General features: G+C 33.2%; 1 protein-coding gene across 2 annotated transcripts; it reads right to left on the bottom strand.

Moving 5' to 3' along the window:
* Window positions 1-2,200: 2,200 nt before the first annotated feature.
* LOC106477624 lies at window positions 2,201-20,111 on the bottom strand. Of its 2 annotated transcripts, XM_022381139.1 has the most exons (8): window positions 20,008-20,111; window positions 16,364-16,470; window positions 15,273-15,490; window positions 9,589-14,702; window positions 8,005-8,169; window positions 7,672-7,772; window positions 3,178-3,282; window positions 2,201-2,301 (listed from the first exon to the last, which is right to left on the bottom strand). In XM_022381139.1, exons 3-8 carry the CDS (start codon window positions 15,488-15,490, stop codon window positions 2,230-2,232), a joined length of 5,775 nt encoding a protein of 1,924 aa, XP_022236847.1. In that variant the 5' UTR covers window positions 16,364-16,470; window positions 20,008-20,111; the 3' UTR covers window positions 2,201-2,229. The 2 variants fall into 2 exon arrangements, with proteins under 2 accessions (XP_022236847.1, XP_022236848.1); XM_022381140.1 differs by lacking the exons at window positions 2,201-2,301; window positions 3,178-3,282 and having other exon boundaries at window positions 8,005-8,113.
* Window positions 20,112-20,892: the final 781 nt, after the last annotated feature.

Genomic DNA, 20,892 nt, shown 5'->3' with positions numbered 1-20,892 from the left:
TGTCTTAACGTTTCTACTTACAACACAATAACACTTATATTACTATAGAAAGTCTTAACGTTTCTACTTACAACACAATAACACTTATATTATCATAGAATGTCTTAACGTTTCTACTTACTACACAATAACACTTATATTACTATAGAATGTCTTAACGTTTCTACTTACTACACAATAACACTTATATTACTATAGAATGTTTCAACATATTTCACTCACATTTTTCTTAACTAACCGATAAGAATAACATTTTAAATACATCAGCTTCCTCAGTCAACTTGTCATCATACATATAAATACTCACCATCCATTAACTGTTCCAGGCGGATTCTTTCATGGACAGCATGTTGGTCAAACAAAACTAGAAGATCTTGGAAACAAAATAAAGATCTCAACATTCTAACGAATGAACGAAACATCACTATGTAATAGGTTAATTATTTCCAATTCACATAAATCAAAAGCAGATACCACTAGTATACCTGTTTTATTGTAAACATAACTGTCAAATAAGTGACACATAGGAAAGCTTTAAGCATCTGGTTTGACTTTTCACCAGGCATGGTTGGGAGCAACTGGAAGCTATTAGAAGCATTGAACTGTAATAGTATAAAAGCACCTTAACAACAGAGAGGGTTATATATCAGACCCATGAGATTAAGTAGCAACTGTGTAACTTACTCACACTACACAGCGATATTGGTATCATATAAAACAATGAAATAAAAAAGTTACAGAAATAAATGTTCAAAAATCCTTAATATTATTAGGATAATATTTTTTATATGTATGTATGTATGTGTTCTCTAAAGTTAAACATAAACTTAAAAATGTATGAATCTTGTGCTATTTAAAGATCTGGAAATCCAAAGCTACTCCAACTTCAAAGTGTTCTTTTATAAAGAAATTCTTTCTGCAGTAAAATAGGTAAAAAGATTATATAAAATAGCATTAAGCAGAGTTCTTGTAAACACATAGCAACTGACAGAAAGAGTACTAGTAAAATTATCTAGATACGTTCTTTGTTGTTATATTGTGTAGTTTGAATATCTGAGTTCATTGTTACATAACCTGTTACTGAAACTTGAATCCTCTTTGGAAAGCATAATACTATAGAAGAACTAAAACACATGCAGTTGTTGTGATGTAAATAAATTAAATGCACTGCAATGGTTAAACGTTATAAAACACCTCAGTTTGAGAGAGAGTCTGGAATATGTAACCAATCTGTAGCAGTACTTCTTGCATGAAGAATTTTTTAGCTATATAATTCTTAAATAAATATAAAATATATAGTACGACAACTTTTAAAATGGATAAAAATGGACTCTAACAGCTCATCAGCTGATATAATACCATCTAATGATCAGCAAGTATTAGCAGAATTCCTGCACGTAGTGTTTGGAAATGAAACAACCTTAAACACGTTCTATGGGCATAAGTAACAACTCTCGAGAAACTCTGTGATAGTATTTTTAAGTATTTCAAGAATGATAATTAATCATGAACCAGTTAGAAGCATGTCAACTTCACAGTGATTTTTACATATGATATCAGTAGTGTTTGTTGAATGATTTTCATAATCACAACACTATCATTGTCACTTAACTCAGCAGAACATGTAGTCAGCAATTGACAGTACAACTCCAAAATAAATTAATTTCTGTAACTTGATGTATATACTTAACACAGCACATAAAGTTAATAAGAGAACAATACCTACATAAATAATTGGCTATTACATTTTCATCAAACTGAATAAGATAACAAAATCACAATGTGTTGAAATAAGCTTTATTGTAAACGATTATCATTATATTACAGGTTGGTTGCCTAATATGATTGAGCTCTATTGGCTGGTATTAAAAATTTTTGAGGTTCCTTGAAAATAACAAGACCATATAAATACACTAGACATCTTTTTTGTTCACAATTTTACATAACAAATCTTTGGTTATTACTATTTAATGTAATATTTGATTACAAACACCAAGGTTCTTTTATTAAAATGGATATAACAATGAATAAAAAATAACAAATGCCTCCAGATAAAAATTAAACACTTGTAAGTATATAACTAAATATTTAACTGTTATATTAATGATGTTTTTAATGTGTTTCTCTCATTGGTTAATTATAGGCTTACCTTTGGCTAGTGATTGTTGAGAGGATGGTACGAGACAAGCTATGAATTTATTGTCCACTTGTCCCACAACCTAAAACAGGTCAGAACAGAAACTTGAATACTTTGTATTCAGTCAGGAAACAAGTCAACATGAACACAGATACTGAACACATCTGTAATGTAAAAACATTATAGTAAATACAGATTAACAATGTGATTATTTGGAGTGATTTACATACAGGCTAAGAAAGTCACAAAGGAAGTGAAAATGTGAGTCTCCATTTTGATGAGTTTTTTTGTTATATTTATGCAAATTCAAGACAAAGAAGATTTCTAAGATATTACAGACATGATGGAATTTACAAACCATGCCACACACGTGAGCTTCATACAACGTCGTGCAGGATTTACGTAGTTAATCATCAAATTAAAAACATTTATAAAATTTGGTTATAATATTTATCAATACACTTGACAAACTCTGATAGATATTTCATTAAATGCTCATTTTCAAATAATTTATAATACCACTGAGAACCTGAATTGCATTACTGGAATAAATATGTTTTGTCATATTTATATCCAAGTTAATCTACTTACAGTAAGTTAAATGAAAGCATGTTTTTTCAAGATTGTAAATGTGTAAACATACACAAAAACAACATATAACAGTAAACAAAGAATAATGAGCTGATCAGTAAATGGGCAGATGTGTACAAGCAGCTTTGAATTGAAAATAAGACAAGTACAACAGAGTTTAATTGTAAAAAGTGCAAAAAAGCTACATTGAACAATTATACGTCTGCATGGAAAATAACACTAAAAGTAGACACATTAACTAAACAAGAAATAACTAATGACTATGAACTGGCTAGCTTTACTACTTAAATAAGAAACTAAGAGAATAATTTCTATTTACTATAAGATTTTTAGTTTAGTGTAGGCCCTGTAGTTTAAATTATTTCTTTGAGTTTCAAAATTGAAATGTTCCACATTCTAACTTAAAACATGATAAATTTATAATGAAATCATTCAATGAATGTACTCACACAAAAATTCTGAAATATAAACTTTCCAAATCGATATGGCCTAATGATATTATATACTTGAGTCACGTTCCTTGGATGTTGTTTCAAACTGATGTTGCACACTTCCTACAAGAAAAACAAAAAAAATTTTACTGGAGTATTTTTATAAGAGAACCAACAACATATTAAAGCTACAGCTAGATATATTTTCTCCACATAACACAGTTTTTACTGGAGTATTTTTTATAAGAGAACCAACAACATATTAAAGCTACAGCTAGATATATTTTCTCCACATAACACAGTTTTTACTGGAGTATTTTTATAAGAGAACGAACAACATATTAAAGCTACAGCTAGATATATTTTCTCCACATAACACAGTTTTTACTGGAGTATTTTTATAAGAGAACCAACAGCATATTAAAGCTACAGCTAGATATATTTTCTCCACATAACACAGTTTTCGAAAGGACTACAAATTAAAAACAAATCCAACTGCTCAGTATTTGCACGGCAGCTTTATCATCTCCACCTGCAAAATCTTATACAGTAGACAATGATGACAAGAGAGAGGCCAAGAGATGACAGGAGGAGAAATGTAAAATAAGAAAAGAAGAGCAAACAAACAAAAAGCTGGGTTGGAATGACTGTATGGAAAAGGAAGGATGAATGGAGAAAACATCCAAACACTCTCCCAAGTTTGGGTGGTCAGAGACGTAAACAAACCTGTCCCTGTGATAAATAGTGTGGGAGGAGACCAAGACAAAAGAGGGAAAGGGAAGAAATATGTCTGAAACATATAAAGGAGGTTGAACAATACAAAACACAGAGTAGCCTCAGCCAGAGCTGTAAAATTTGAGATTGGATACTAAATGAGAGGGAGCAAGAACTGAAGGGGAGGTGAAAATGCAATGATGATAGGATGCTCACAGTGGAAGCAAATCCACTGAAAATCCACCATGGGAAACGTACAAGTTTAGATGAGATATATGATTGGCCGTCAGGGCCCAATTGTTTGAGACATGATAGATTTACAACTAAGTGTGGTGGTCATGGGCCCCAAAAGAGAAAATGCAAAGCCAGTAAAAGAGAAGTCCTATGTATCACTTCTCATTTTTAAGAGAAGGAAGAAACAACAGAGGTATCTGAATGCATCTTAAGAAGACCAGAAGAGATGGAAGATGATGACAAGGCTGTGAAGTAGCCACCAGCTTGAGGACCTACAGACAGAGAAACCTCATTCCTGAAGACTATATGCTGGAAATGAATCAGGCATTCAGAACTGGACCCTACCAGAACAGAGGCAATGGAAAGGCGTAGTCATAGGATTGCCTGTCATCAAGTGCAAAGCCAAGACAAAGTGAAACCCATGATATGCTCACCACGAATATGGAAACTTACATACGTAAGTGAAAAAAGCCCACAGTCTGACTTCCAAGCCTTGGAGAGTTTCAAACAGGTGCAAGTCAGGGTAAGGGGGAAATCTAGGGATCGAGATAGGATAGGAAACCACCGAAGGGGATACATATGGGCCCATCCAAGAGGAATGAGAGGTTACCTGTTTTAACCTCTCGCACCACTATACAGTAATGTGTTGTCTGTCAATTATTCAGTAGACACTAAAATGATGTCACTTAGGGGATGCCTTAACGTAGCAATTTGTACTGTCATGATGTCAGTAAAACATGCACATGCCATGAATCACAAGAAGAATTATTCATTCTGTTGCCTACAACACAGCATGATATATGAACTTGAAAAACTAGAAATAAAAATATTTGTTACTCTTAATTCTGGTTTTATTACTTTTGAAACAGAACACTTGGGGACCCTGCAGAAGTACATCTAGTTCTATTAAATACTTGAATGTATAAAACTAAGAAAAAAATTTAAAATGCTTACAATCTAATAGAAGGTTAAATGTAATCTCTTTTCTGTGTTTTCAAATATATCTCTTTGGTTTTCTAAAAGAAAGCAAAACTATTTGATCATATCTTTTAATTAGATCTTCATATATAGACAATTTGTTGGGGGAAGTACACAACAAATTACAACTTTTAAAACTCAACAGAAAAGGGTAAACATTGGATCCATAACATGCAAAAAACTCCATCTCCAAAATATCAGTTTAGGTGGATAATTGTAACAAGGATGACAAAAATGCCAATGATTCATTACCAGTCTACTTCTGAATGGACAGAAGATAACCAATTAAAATAGAAGTTATTATTTTCCTATAATGTAAATAGATTTCCGATAGGTACTTACCTCCCCTCACATATATATATTCTTGTTCAGTGTTGCCCTCTACCGTACTTATATCTTCTCACACTTACAACCCTTCCTCCCAACTGAAAACTAGTGCTTACTTTTCTGCCTAATCTTGAAGTCATAGTTCAGTAGAATCGAATAGAGGGAGTCACATGCGTCAGAAGGGTGTGTCACACTCCTATTGGTGGTGGGTTGTCACAGTTGAACTACTTTGATTGTGGGAGTTCAAGGCTTGTGGCATGTGAACATTTTTTTTGCAACTAGAGGGCAGCACTGAACAAGAATGAATGAGTGAAGGTATTGTACTGTATCAGAAAATATCTTTGTTAACAATCTTGATTCACATTTTACTGATCTGTCTGATTATAAATTGATGTATAAAATGAGAGGTGTTTTTTTTAGAAATTAAAGACTAAAATATATATATTGATAAATTATTTTCAATTGAACTAAACTTTCTATTATATAAAAAAATAACAATTGATAAAATAAACAGCTAGTGTACATATTCTGAAAGCAATGTTTAATCATTAATTTACAGGCTTTTGGAACTGAAAAAAGATTGGAGGACAGTTTTCGGGATTAATATAAAAGAAACTTTAATGAAAATTATTGATGATAACATCTACAAAATTTTGCCTTATGATGATAAATGCATTCCCACCTTTTAAGTCAACACAAATACACAACTTTCATGTTTGGCTTTTATCTTAACCACTGGAAATATGATGGTGACGATAAATACCATAAATGTAATTTACATGCTGTCTAGCCACTCATTTTTAAACCAAAGTTAGCTTAGAAAAGTTTGAAAATACATTGCTTTGACAATTAAATCATTTTATCTTTTGTAGGGGGCTTTATATCTTTTGTATGGGGCTTTATATCTTTTGTAGGGGGCTTTATATCTTTTGTAGGGGGCTTTATAGTTAAGAGATTTGTTGAAATAGTGTCTGTGGACATTAAAATTATTTTTGTTCATAATCCTGCTGGACCTGGCACGGACTGGTGGTTAGGGCACTTGACTCACAATCTGAAAGTCGCAAGTTTGAATTGCCATTTCCGAGCATGCTCGTCCTATATGACTACTGACTGAGCCAACCACCTGGCTGTAAACATTTTTGGTTTACAAAAATAAAGGTCAACCCAAAACTATTTGGGACAGAGTTCATAACAGGTGAAAAAAATACTGCTGCCACACTTGGGCAGCTGTGTGAAAGTAACTGATAATTTTGTGTGATCAATGGGAAATCCACAGAGTAATATTTATTGTGAAGTGTAAATTGATTTGATAAGTAGATTTTTTTCCAGTATTCAATAATGCATAAAAAAGGTGGGTTTAATATTAAATTACAGATTTTTACTTTGTTTATAGCTCTCATATAACTATTGAAAAAAAAAGAAATAGAAGTACTTGAAACAAAATATGCAACTAATCCACAACCAGCCATAAAGGATTTTTCTTTTTCATTAAAGTATTCATCCAATAAAAGTCTAAGCAGTTCTGCTTGTTAGCCATCATGATAAATACAAGCAAATGATTTTATAAGATATTTCTTTCACACAAAAATAAAAGAATTCACCTAGAAGAACGTCGCTCATATTTAAACAATGTATCTGGTAGATCTAAACTGAACGGCATCTCGTGTGACACGTAGGTGAATTGGCAAGGTCAGAGTTATAGTTTCTCCACAGTTGAAAGTGTGGAGTTTGTTCAGTGGTATGCTGCAGTTTGAACTTTGGACTTTCAATATATAGCCTGACCCACTTAAACAAGGAAGAAAAAAAAACCTTCATTTCAGACGGGAAAAAAAGAGGAAACATTTTCAGTGAAGAATTATCATACTAGTTAAATTTGGTGAAAGATGTCGTTTTAAACAATGAAAAGTACTAAGAATGAGACTGTGTGACTATGTAAGAATGTCAAAACAAGATAAAGCATAAAAGAAAATGAACATACCAAATATATGTCTACTGCAATAAATGTCGAAAACTGAGAAAACGAAACTGACAGATTCATGACTAGACCTTATGAAAGTAAAACGGCATGAACTATGCCAACAATTAAAAAATTATAAATTCTGCGAAGTAAGACTCTGGGTTTTTCTACCTAAAAATAAAAAGGTTGAAAACTTTTTTTTTTTTTGATGATGCATGTTCAAGTGTATTTTTAAATTTAAAAAGATTTTTTTAAACATATCTTAAACATAATGTAGTAATTAAGATGGTACAGGTTCTTACCTGAAGGTGAGTGTTCTGAAAGACAGGATTTTCCCACTGTTTAAACTTCAATGCTATATTGTCTGGAGATGACTTACAGTTTTCAACTTTCTCCTTAGTAACTGAGGATAGGTAGAGTAATTATGATATAATAATTCTGTTGAAAAATTACACCCTCACATAAAAAATATATTCTTTTAGCCTTCTAAACATGCTTAAATAGGAAAATTTTACAGGTATAAGATAAAACAGAGTAAAAAAGGTAGGACAGAGATAATGATAACACTTAATCTTTTAATGAAAAATTCCTTAGTTTTATAAATTAATTTACATTGTTTATTATCTTTATCTAACCTCTCCACTTTTTTCCTAGGTCCTCAGTTTGCTGCTGTTCCAGACAGTTATTCAGCATACAATGAATATCGTCCACACTCTTTCCAATCGTGGTCGGCTCCTTTTCTTTCTTTTTTAGAAATGGAGAACTGTTGTGGCTCAGAAAAAAGTGTTGTTTTGACTCTCCTAGCAATAAGTAACAATTAGTGGCACAGAAAGCAGCTTTTAAACCACACTGATTCATAACACAGTCTAATACATTAGTCTGTGTAGAGCATGACAAACTAAAATCAAATTTCATTAGTCTTAAATTGGTTTATTTTACTACTGTTCGAGAGTCTCTAAAGATCTGATATAAAAACAGTATTATAACTACACAAAACCAAAAATCTCTCACTGAAACATTATAGAATGATAATGAAAATAGTTAGTTATTATTCACTCCAATATTAAATTTTCTGTGAAAACACACAAAAGAGAAGAGTTTTTACAATGGTAAATTTTCAACTTTCACTTTTGTGTAGTGATACAAATTAAGAGAAGAAATGATAGCAACCTAATTTTTTAGTGGTTTAAACTAAAAAAAAAAGAACAATAAGCATATTATGATTCTTAAATGTATTTTTTATATTTTTGGGAAAAAATTAGGAATCACTGCAAAATATTTTCCTTTAGATTTGACATGTAATTTATCAAAATTAGGACACTGGAATATTTAATACTTAGTGTCACAAACAAAAGACATCTTTCAATGATGACTTTTGTAGCTAGGGGATGATCTGACGACAAGAAAGTACTGGCCTACAAAGAAATAGAAGGCTCATTTAAAAGTAAGTTAAAAGATTTTCTTTGCTCTAAGATGATAAGGTAGAAAACTGACAAATCTGATGAAAGCATATTTTATACAGAAGTCAATATATGTTTTCCTATTCATATGGCACATAAAGAATCTTCAAAAAACATACGTGGAGGAAACACAAGTTAGCTGAGGAGGCTGAAGTAAATGGGAGACTTCAAAATGGTAATTCTACAAGTATCATGGGGGATACGACTTTCAGAATATATATGCCACTTATAGGCTAAAAAATGGAGTAATTTCTAAAACATTAACGGTGATATAACGGCACGTGGTATATGACACGGTTAACCTCATTACCTGCTCATACCACGCATAGATCTGGGGGTATGAAGAAGCTTATATCTCTACCCCCTCCATAATTCTTCTGCTTATAGAAAATTTCTGAACTAAGTAATACAAACATACATAACTATAATTTGTGCAAATTGGATGAGATAAGATGAGCTAACATCTACTGACATATGACAGATTGATCTTCATATTTATTTTTAATATTTTATAAATATTTTTTAAAGATATATCAGAATTATTTTACTTTTGTGAAAAAAATTTGATTTCATGATTACATGAATGAAATTGAAGTGAAAAATTATATATTTTTTCTTACCATTAAAAAGAGCAACAGTAAAATCTGAGACCCAATGAAAGCAGATTTATCATTTAATGTCTAGACTTCCATTTCCAGCAGTAACAAACAACAATTACTCCTGACAAGGATATCGTTTGAATTCAGATTATATACTCACTGCTTTGATTCTCTTCTACACTCTTTAAAGTTGTTGGGGGGAGGTAAGTGGAATTTCCACACACTTTGTTGATGTATAGTTTCTGACCAGATATAGGATCTACCCAACACAACCACTGGTCACGTTCCATTTCACAACTGTCCACCTCCGAGCATGATTTCTGACCTTCACTCTTCTGGTATATCACAGGCCTGCAGTATGAGGGATGAGCTTCTGTTGTATCAATGCTAGATGTGTCTTTAGAATTTACTGAAGAGTTTTTGAAAAATGACAGCGTGTGTTCACGAGTCTCACTACTACTTAGATTAAGTGATTTTTTTCTCTCTATGTTTTGTTGTAAATGATCTTCCATGAAATTATCAGGATGTTCCCTGGACAAGCTAAATGATAGATTATTATAAAACATGTTTTTTGATGTTCTAACAGATTCAGCATCATGTTGATGACTACTGCATTTCATATTCTCTGTCCTAGACTCAGACATACCAAGTGACTTTAAACTTGGTTCACTGGATGAGGCCCTTGACAATGAGTCTTCTGATATATTTGGTGTTGCATCTTGTTTCTCATAATCACTATAGTAAATTTCATCACTTTGCAGTGTGCAACAAAATTTTGAATATTTTCCACAAGAACAGTCTTCTACACACAGAGGTTCTCTGAACCTTTTAAGTGGTTGACTTTTGGCCCGATATTCACTACTTACGTGGTTAGACTCTTTTCTTTCAGACAACATATCTTCAAGTTCTTGAAAACAGCTGCTTTCTTGCTGATGGTCACTTTGGTAAGCTTCTGATTTATGGTCATCACAAAATTCACTGGGTAAAGTTACTAAAGTATTTGATAGGCTTGGTGCTCCCGAAGATGATGTGATGGATTGCTTAAAACTGTCAGAAGCAGAACTGACTGTAGAGCTTTCCCTACTACTAGAGTCAGGTACAAATTTATATCTTCCTGGAAGTTTCTGAACAAGTAAAACATCTGGTTCATCTACTGCCACTGGTAGTTTTACAGTATCTTGATAAATAATATCATTTTTAGCTTCTACTAAACCTTTACTATACGTTCTGTGTAACTGGTTCCTTCTGTCCTCGTGATTTGTAAGAGTATCAAATTTTTCTGTTAACTCTGAGCAGTTTGGATCAGTTGATTCAAGTGCTCTTTCATCCAAGTTATTACTCAAATGTTCTATACATTTATTATCACAAAAGTTGTGTGTTTCTACAAAATTATAGGAAGCAGGTCTTTCTACTAAATCCTGGAAGTATATGGGATGCATCTTTTCTTGTTGGATGACTTCTGTTGAATCTTTATCTTGAGAATGAAGTGTTAAATGTATTTCACGTGAAAATGGTTCACTCCTACTTACTAAAATATCTACAGTTTTAAAGTTTTGATTAGTTTCTGAGATTTTGTTTGATTTGCTTTCTTGTAAAGACAAAGCTCCATCTGAATTTTTAGTGGTCGAGACTTCAATTTGGTAAACATTTTTTGTGAGTAACGTGTTATCTAGTTTACTGCTGTTTGTGGGTGACAGTTTACTTTGATTGTTATCGAGTGTTGGTGATAATTTAGTCAAATTACCATTACTTGTAAATAATAATCTATCTGAAATAAAACTGTCTAAGAATGATAGTGTATCTGCATTATTGTTGACAGTGGGTGATACTCTGTCTGAAACAGAACTGTCTACAAATGACAGTGTATCTGTAACTCTATCTGAATTGTTATTGCTTGTGATCACTAGCTGATTTGAATGACTCTTATTTGTGGGCAACAGTTTATCTGGATCACTAATGTTTCCTGATGATAATTTATCTGGATTGTTTTTGTCTACAGGTGATAATCTACTACAATCATATATGGCTACTGTTGTTCTCTTATCTTCATAGAACTGATTTGTAATATGAAATGAATGACTGTTGTTTGTCTTTGGCATAATTTCCTCTTCACAGCTCCTTTCTGCATTTGAACTACAGTAATCTTGATTTCGTATGTTTGATTTTGCATGACTTGTTTGTTTTGGCACAGAAGGTTTAGATTTCTGAAGATATACCAAAGGATTTATTGCAGAGTACAATCTAAAATAATGGCTTTTATATTCTAAGTTACTTTTACTTGATGTTTTGATTGAACTTTGCAATTTCCACAAAGATTTGTTTTGATCTTTTTCAAAATCTTGTAGATCACTAAATACATCACATTTTTCATGATGTACAAATACATTGCTAGAACTGTGATACGAATTTTCTAAGCTAGGTCTTTTGTTCAAAATGTAAGCATTTTCTGTTGATCTGTGTTCCTCATTTAAAGATGGCAAAACATTATACCTATCAGAGAACTTTCTAGGAAGTTCAGTGTTTGATTCATACATCTGGGGTTCTAGAGTAGCAGACATAAGATTTTCATTGTTTCCTTGAGATGCTTTACGATTTCCGTTGTTTAAGTTGCTAATTTTAGGTTTATTTTGCTGGTTCAAATAGGTCATGCCTTGGTCGTATGTGGGTGTAGTCATGTATTCACAGTTATCAATGCAAAGTGGTGGCTGATAAGTGAAGGGTAGACCTGTAACTTTCAAAGTAGTAGGTGGCTGAGAACAACATGCCTCTGAATCATTGAAACGTACAGGAGATGACGTTCGAAGGTTTGTTCTAACAGTAGTTTCACGTACTTTTGTTTGAGATGTATCAGCTGACAAACAACTCTTTGACTTATTCATATTCTGAACACAATTCCTATGATCGGCTACAGAACAAACCGCAAATACTTCAGTTCGAATACTTGGGAAGGAAATGCTGCTTTGAATTGATGAGTCTGTGTTAATGATGCAACCATTCTCTTTCAAGTCTTTGTAGGAGGAGATAAAACTGTTCGTGGTAGACCATGCGTGAAGATTGCAACCAGCAGAAGTATTACACGAATAGGGTCTCCTTTGCGTTCTTCTATTAATTAAATCCCATTTACTAACACCTTTCATTTGTTGCATGCTGCTAGAATTTTCAACTTCCATATTATCAAAGTTATTAGTAACATCATCAGGAATGTTCATTGGATTCAATTTCTCACTGCTAATGACTGTAGGGCCATCCTTTGACATGTTTTTCATACTATTTTTAATATTCAATTCACAATTGTTATCCGATACATTATTTGTAATTAAAATTCCACAGTAGTCTTTGTTCCTGTTAACTTTATCAAAACCCTTCTCAGTCAACTCCACATCATTAATATTTGCTACATCCCCCACTGAAACATTGTTTTCCATCGGCTTTGTCACATAACTTCTTCTTTCATAACCTGATCCAGGGTAAGAAATATCTGGTTTCCTTTCAATTTTAAAATACTTGTTGAAAAGTTTTTCTGAGTTACTTTTCTCAGCCATTATAGTACCATCTCTTATGGCTGAGGAACTCTGAACAATACTATTAGGTACAAAATTCTCTTGTATTCTTTGCGTAGTTTTACGGGAACAAAATTTAAATTGTTCTTTGAGCTGTGTGAGCTTTTTATCTTTATTCTTCCTTCTGGAAAGCATGCTAAGGGAGCTACAAAAACCTGATGATTTCAGTGTTATTGGTTTTCTCATTGGAAAAATTTCTTTGTTATTGTTACGCATTGAACAATCCCTGGAAAGTTCACCATTTAGACAAGTATTTACAAACTTCTGATCTCCATTATGTTGGGTTTTCAGGGTCTGTAGGGAAGATAAATGATTCTTTAGTTCATTAGTATAAGTTAAAAACAATTTCCTTCTGTTCTTATTCCCCTCCTGTTGGATTTCTGGAGTTTTGATAACAGAAGGCCCTATGTCACAATTTTTTAAAATGTTTTTATCTGACATAGCTGGATGGGCCTGATCAGGATACTCCTGTAAGTGTATGGTTTGGGATTGATTAGGAAACTCTTCTACACATATAGGGTCAGCCTGGAAAAGACCCTTTTCCAGAGTGTTTGGTAAAATTATGTTTTTTTCACTGCTAGAGTCAAAACTGGGATTCTTATTCGAAAAAGTGGGCTGAAAATGTTCATTATTTCTTACAAAAGAGTAAGATTCATTCTCATCACCACCCGTTTCTGATATTTTTTCTCTCTGAAGACGCTTGGCTTTCATAGAGAAAAGTGCAGCTTTCATGTTATCAGTTGTAAACTCACAACAGTGGGCAACTACCTGGTTTTTAGTCAGCATTTTTTGTTGACCTCGATGACCACTTTTGGTAAACTCATTATCTCTTGACTGGTGTGTTGTGATATTATCGTGAAGATGAGGACTGGGAGATAAGTTATTATTCTTCAGAAACCCAGAAACTGCTTCAAATATGCATGAAGCAACTGTGTCCCAGTGACAGAACTCTACAAGTGTTTTTCTGGGTTCAAAACTAATGTCGTACATCCCAAAAGGACAACTTAAGTTCAACATATAAACACTCTGAAGATCATAGTTTCTTGTAGCTTTCGACATTGCTGATGTCGAGACTGTAGGAGAAGAGAAATCTTTTTGTCTACAGATGTTCTTGCTGAACAGTGTGTTTAATTCTTTGTGAATCTTGCTTTTCAAGACAAGTCTTTTGTTAACATAGACAAACTGAAGGTCTTTCGAAAGTTGTCCCTTTGTACTGATGAAACCCTCAATTTTGTAGTCACCTGATATATGGCTAATTTCTCTCAGATGTTTAGCTTTTGACTCGCCAAACAAATACTGAAACGTTTTCAACACAGACTGACATTTATGAGTCTGAAGACATATTTCTCCTGTAACATCATTACGTAATGAAAAAGACACTTGGGGATGAATCAGTGCAATAGCGGCTAGTGTCTGCCGACAGGAACCAAACTCTAATGCTTCCGATATGCACTTCCTACGAACTGGCTGATTATACATAAAATCTGAAACAGACACTGTTGTACCGATACTAGGCCGTTGTTGGCACGACTTAAAAACTTTAGTTGGATGACCATGGTTGAAAAGTTTAGTGTATGTCTGAGTATTCTGGGAGCAACTTGTGATTTCTAAGAATCCCGAGAGATTCTGCAAACTTGAAAGAGCTTCTCCACGATAACCATAAAACCTTGACTTGTTAAGGTCCTCTATCGTATGACACTTGCTAGTTGTGTATCTGAAATAAGAAACAGTTCAAGGTTAAGTAGATGTACGAAACTATTTCTGTCATCTTGTATCACCACTTCGAAAATAAAGTTATTCCCAGAAATAATTAAGAAAAAAAGGTAATGAAAGATCAAAAGGAGACAAATGAACAACTACTATAGTAAAAAATCCACTTCTGCATTGACTACATACAATATGAATCACTTGAGAGATCAGAGGAACCTATTAGAACTTATGTGATATAGTTTCATAATTCTATATGGCCTAATACTATGGATTGAATCTTACCTTGCACTATTTACATCTAATACTTTATTTTGTAAATTCTGACTGCTAAATTTAGGTTTATATGTTGAGTCATGTTTGTTCTTACCGTTCTCCAATTAATTCCAGTTGCTCTGGAGGAATCACTTGAGAGATCAGAGGAACCTATTAGAACTTATGTGATATAGTTTCATAATTCTATATGGCCTAATACTATGGATTGAATCTTACCTTGCACTATTTACATCTAATACTTTATTTTGTAAATTTTGACTGCTAAATTTAGGTTTATATGTTGAGTCATGTTTGTTCTTACCGTTCTCCAATTAATTCCAGTTGCTCTGGAGGAATCCCACGTCCATTGTCCACTACTTGGACTTTGAAATAAGGCAAGTCCAGTCGGACAGCGACACAGGTAGCACCAGCATCCAAAGAATTCAGCACAAGTTCCTCCACACAGTGACACACGCTTGTGACAGCCACGTCTGAACGAAGCTTGCTGATAACTTCAGCTGGCAAAGTCTGCACGCTCATCTGGGAAAATTAAAATAAGAACATCAAAATACAGGGAAGAAAATTATATGAGTTATGAACAGAGAAACTTTATTGTCTGAAGACCTATGGCTTGCCACCATTAAAACACGATTACAGAACCTAAAATATTTCACTCCTTTTCATACATGTAATGACTTAGAAAACTTTAAACTTATCGTAAAAGTTTAACGAGCTTATCTAGATTAAACAATAACTTTTCCACCACATCCTATCCATTTCTATTAGAGAATATTAAGGCAACATACATGCACACTACTTAACATGTGAACTTCTATCCTAAGATAGAACCATATTAATGCTGATAGACTCCTACAAGACACCACTACACATTACAAATTCGATTTTGATGACGAGGAACCCACTTTGAGACTAATAATGGTTGGAGATGACTTGAATGGGTAGTGAAGAAAAACTTTAATATAAGTTTAACATAACAGCAAATGTACGACTTTTTGACAAGGTTTTGTCATCAACAGGTACCATTGTATTATATGTTAAGCTCACTTAAATATACACAGTTAAAATTGCCCATCCTATTCTTTATGTAACATCAGCAAACCTTCGATCGACTTCTAGGTCTGACGTGCAAGTTTTCATAAGCTCAGCATATATAGTGTTCATTCTCTAACATAGAAACTGGTTACTCTCTAATAAAACATAAATTATTTTTCAATCAGCATAAAGCTTTCTCACCTTATTCTATTTGCAGGTAAAATTTTGATGGCTATTAATAAATTTAAAATCCTAAAAACCTCTCATAGATGAAAATCATTGATGTAGTCATTTTGCTCTCTCTCTCTGGAAGTATGTAATTCCTTATTACTTGTTCTATGCTAGTGAAGTTAGTTTTACCTTTGTTCAAGTTAGTGGCCAGTCACGATTCTATACCCTTACTCATGATCCTCTTGGTGCTGATATCCATCCGAGTATCAGATGAAGTTGTCCAACACAAATCATGGCTGGAGAGAAACAAGAATCATAGATATGAGAATTAAATACCTGTTTCAAACACATTTTACAACTACTTTGTATTATTTAAATAAAGTTTAACTTTGACATCATAAAATGTTACAATACCCACAAGGAAAAAGGTGACAAATTGGGAATGAAAGAGCCTAAAAACCAAAACTAGATGGATAACTAGTGAAACATCAGGGATCATCCCAGCCTACGTAGGTATTGCAAATGGAGCCAGGAGGATGCACCTAATAAAAGTTTTGGATGAACTACTTCAATTGGAGGATAAAAATAAAGAACAGACAAAATTCACCTGATTACATAAACTCATAACCATGAGCAACACAAATTAGTTCAATCAGAGGTCAGAGGAAACAAAAAAAAGGGAGACATTATAACATAATGAAGGAAAATAGAGAGATCTCCAAGTCTAATGCTGGCAAAGAATGTAAGAACAAGTAGAATTGAAAAGAAAAAGGAGCTAACCAATCGGAAAGATGAGAACAAATGACATAACCAAAGCAAAGGTTAGAAGTTTGTAACAAAGTCCTTCAAGTCACAAATCATATGGGAAAAAAACCCACTATATAATAGGAACAATGACAGACAAATAAGATAGGAAACAAGAACCTACCGTAGTGAAGCAAAATCACAGACTGATGAACAGAAAGCCACTAAACCATCTAGCTGAACATCACAGCAGAGAAAAAGAACAGGTGAGGTGACAGTGGGCTATTCAGCCCAATGAGGTTAACCTAAAACCCAAGGCAGAAAAAAACATATGTTTTTAACCTAATTTAAATCAGATTATTATATCTCAAATCCATTATCTTGTACATATTATAATTACATGTCATTTGTCAAATATCTGATCCACTAACCAAGTGATCCAAGTCATTCCATAGTACCTCAATACCCAAACATTATCAATTAAGTAATTATGTCCCTATCATATCGTTACTGCAAGTGAGAAAAAGCAAAGGTCCAAGTACAAACTCTTGAGGTACTCCGCTAGTAACAAGTATTCAGTCTGATTGTGTTGTATTAATAAAACGTTTTTGCTTCCTCTCAACCAATATCTGACAGTCAAATTTGATATATTTTTATCGACACCCACTGATGTGACTCTTCTTAGCTTTGGTGTGGCAAAAGCTTTTTGAAAAAGCTAAGAACATCCAATCCACACTCTTTTTATCATTTAGATAACATGCAACATCCTCAAAAAAAAAGATTTAACAGATTAATAAGACAAGATTTCCTTTAGTGAATTCATGTTGATATTTTTTATATTTCACAAGATTATTTTGCAAAGCTTCTTACATTTCACTCTTTAGAATTTTTCTCAGTATAGAATTACAACTAACTGGCTTATAATTTCCAGTAAGTCTTATCACCCCCTTTAAAAATATGAGTAATTATTAGCAACTCTCCAATCCTCAGACACTTACTCATTGTTTATTGACCTATAAAAAAATAAAAAAGTTCACATATCTTATAGCTGACCTTCTTTAAAATTTCTGTGGGGTCCTGATGCTTTGTAAGTTTTATAATATCAAGTACACTTAAGGGTAGGTGTAATAAAGATTAGGTTAAAAGGAAAGTGTAAAGAGTATAAGAAATATTGTTTTAGATCACAGGTTAAGCAGCAACCACAGGAGGCAACGAGGTCCAGAAACTATGAGAAACGGTTATACAATGAAGGTAATGTCCTGTGTGGTACACACACATTCTAGTCTGGGAAATACCTTTTGAAACTTTGACAAGCTACAACAAGTACTACAAGATGGATAAACTCTGTAACACAACAAAAACTGGTAGAGAGCAGTATGAGTCACACAATATTCCTCTCACATCTGAGAACAAAGCTAGCCACTCATTGTTTCAGTTGACAAGCATGAGAGCAAACAACAAAAACAACTGGAGTTGTATTGAGCCCTGAATGTGAAAAGTGAGATTATGTTTGGATAAATACATATGTATACCATGATAATTATCTGAAAAATGAGTTATGGGGAGACTGGTGGGGTAAATCTGGCCAGATGTATGATTTTTTTTTATTGGTGTTGCTTGTAGCTTTGGTTAGTTTAAAGAAAACTTTACTCCTAATTACTTTCTTAGTAAAAATTAATCATTGTAAGGGTGGCTGACTAGCTGGTACCTTGCCATCGTGTATTTAAAATGAGTAGCATTAATCACTACATTCATTTTGTAACTTCACTATAAATGTCAAAATATTACTGCTGCTGAATGACAAAGATCTGTACAATAAGCAGAGCAGCTTTTGTTAGTTGAAGTACCAATAATTGAAGTGGACCTTAATGTTTTGAAGGTATCAGTATTACTTTTCTGAATTTTACAATTAAAGCTTTGTGTGGTTTCACCCATCCATATTACCCAAAGTATGTAAATCCTTCTATAAATTATGAAATATATATAAACTACTAAACATTAATAAATAGAATAACACCATCAAAGCTTGAATTTTTTACAACTTATTTTTTTTTCAGGCTATTAATATAGTAACACACATATAACTATACTAATACAGGGTGGTCCAAAATTAGTTTCCTATTTAATAAGTAACTAACTAAGGAAATACAATAATGTAGTTTTCAACATTTTGTAGTCCAACTTAAACAGTTTATATTAACACGTCAGTTGACTCCTACGTGTGTACCATTAGTGGCTCTCAGGACATCTAACCCATATTCGATTTCAGTCCACATTCGCTGCAACATGCACACAGTTACAGTGGTGATGGTGTCAATTATCCTGGTCTTTATATCCGTGATGTTTGCTATAGGTGTGTAACATGATATCTTTAACATACCCCCACACTTCTTTCCTGTACAGGCATCTGTTATTATGCTGCACTATAGTCACTGTCTTGGTCTCTGTAAGCCAAACAATGAACTGAGCCTATTCTTGCAATGTTTGCCATTTTACAGGGATATACTACTCACTGGAGTGAAAACAAAAACATGACAAGAAAAACTGTTTGAGTTGGGCTACAATTTACAAGATGTTGAAAACTGCATTTTTGTATTTCCTTAGTTATTTCATTATTAAATTTTAAAATATGAAAGATAATTTTGGACCACCCTGTATTACTGTACAGAACTACTAATACTAGTTACCACTTTATCTGTCCAACTGTAAAGTTAAAAATTAATAAAAGAAAGTAATAGGATCATTCAAACTTCAATAAACATTTGTATAACAATTTTACATTCCAAATTTCCATCTCACTTTGGTTTAGTTGCTTATGTATACTAACGTGCAAGACTGAATATAATTAAAAATCCTGCCTTCTTTCCTACTATAAGGTCGAGTTTACCTGTTCTGCTAAGTTATACAATACTATTAATATTACTAAGAGTAACAGTAATACTACTAGTTATGTTTACTGTTAGTTAAGCCTGAAATTATTTAATAACATTTATGTGTAGCTTCTCGTTATGTTAACCATAGGCCTAAGCTTATAAGTTGTTCGAACTTCGTTACTGAAACACTGATTGAAATATGTCTATTTTTCTTACATCTTTCGCAAATCATACTAATTGAGTAATTCATTTTATTAATATTATACTGTGGACCAAACTTCCATAACGTTTAGAAGAAGAACTCACAATTCTAAAACAAAAGTTATTACGCGCCATCTATTATTCATAATGACAGACAATATATACTTTTGACTTCCGACAAAGTTTCCTCAGAAAAGTTTATATGCTTTGGATAATAATGCAATGCTATAAAGGTGTGCTACCCGTCCCCAATTTTGAATTGATGTATTATAGGGAAGACAATTTATCAAGAGCATCCATCGCTAAATCTTGATCTACTTTAATAATGCTCACACGACTCTGTAGTATTCAGGTGTTGTAAGCTATATATTTTTTAATGTTTTAATTTAGTTGTGTGTTTGTTAGAGAACACATGTCACTATTTAACGCTCTTCTTTATGTCAGCATTACACGGTAGTTCCTCTCTGATCTACTGAAGTAGGCCACCACATGTTCGTTTTCGCCCACTTTCTGAGACAAAACTCCCCCAATTCTGACATTACTAGCATCACAATCCAGTATGTACGGCAGTGAGGGACCTGGAAGCTTTAAAAGTGGAGCTGAGGCCAATTTTTCTTTCAATGTCTTGAAAGAATGCTGGCAAGAAACTGTCCATTCAAACTTCTGGCCTTTTTTAATCAAATCACGTAGTAGAGCAGCTATAGTTGCAAAGTCCTTCACAAACTTTCGGTAATAGGTACAGAGTCCCAAGAAACTTCTTAACTCTCCCACATTGTCTGGTGTTGGCCAATCACGCACTGCTTTCATCTTGTCAGGATCAGTTTGCACACCATGCTCACTTACAACGTGACCTAAGTAAAGCACCTCTTTCTGGAACAAGTAGCATTTCTTGGGATGGAG

The sequence above is a fragment of the Limulus polyphemus genome, unplaced genomic scaffold (genome assembly GCF_000517525.1).
Source record: "Limulus polyphemus unplaced genomic scaffold, Limulus_polyphemus-2.1.2 Scaffold76747, whole genome shotgun sequence".
Classification (NCBI taxonomy): Eukaryota; Metazoa; Arthropoda; class Merostomata; order Xiphosura; family Limulidae; genus Limulus; species Limulus polyphemus.
Note: the sequence above shows the minus strand (reverse complement) of the source record. Positions and strands in the feature narration are given on the sequence as shown.

Coding starts and splice junctions, on each gene's coding strand:
- LOC106477624 (XM_022381139.1), bottom strand. CDS start 15,490: ATGAGCGTGCAGACTTTGCCAGCTGAAGTTATCAGCAAGCTTCGTTCA. Junction 7,773..8,004: donor CCTAGGAAAAAAGTGGAGAG/GTTAGATAAAGA, acceptor ACCTATCCTCAG/TTACTAAGGAGAAAGTTGAA. Junction 2,302..3,177: donor TTATATTTCAGAATTTTTGT/GTGAGTACATTC, acceptor TTTACATTACAG/ATGTGTTCAGTATCTGTGTT.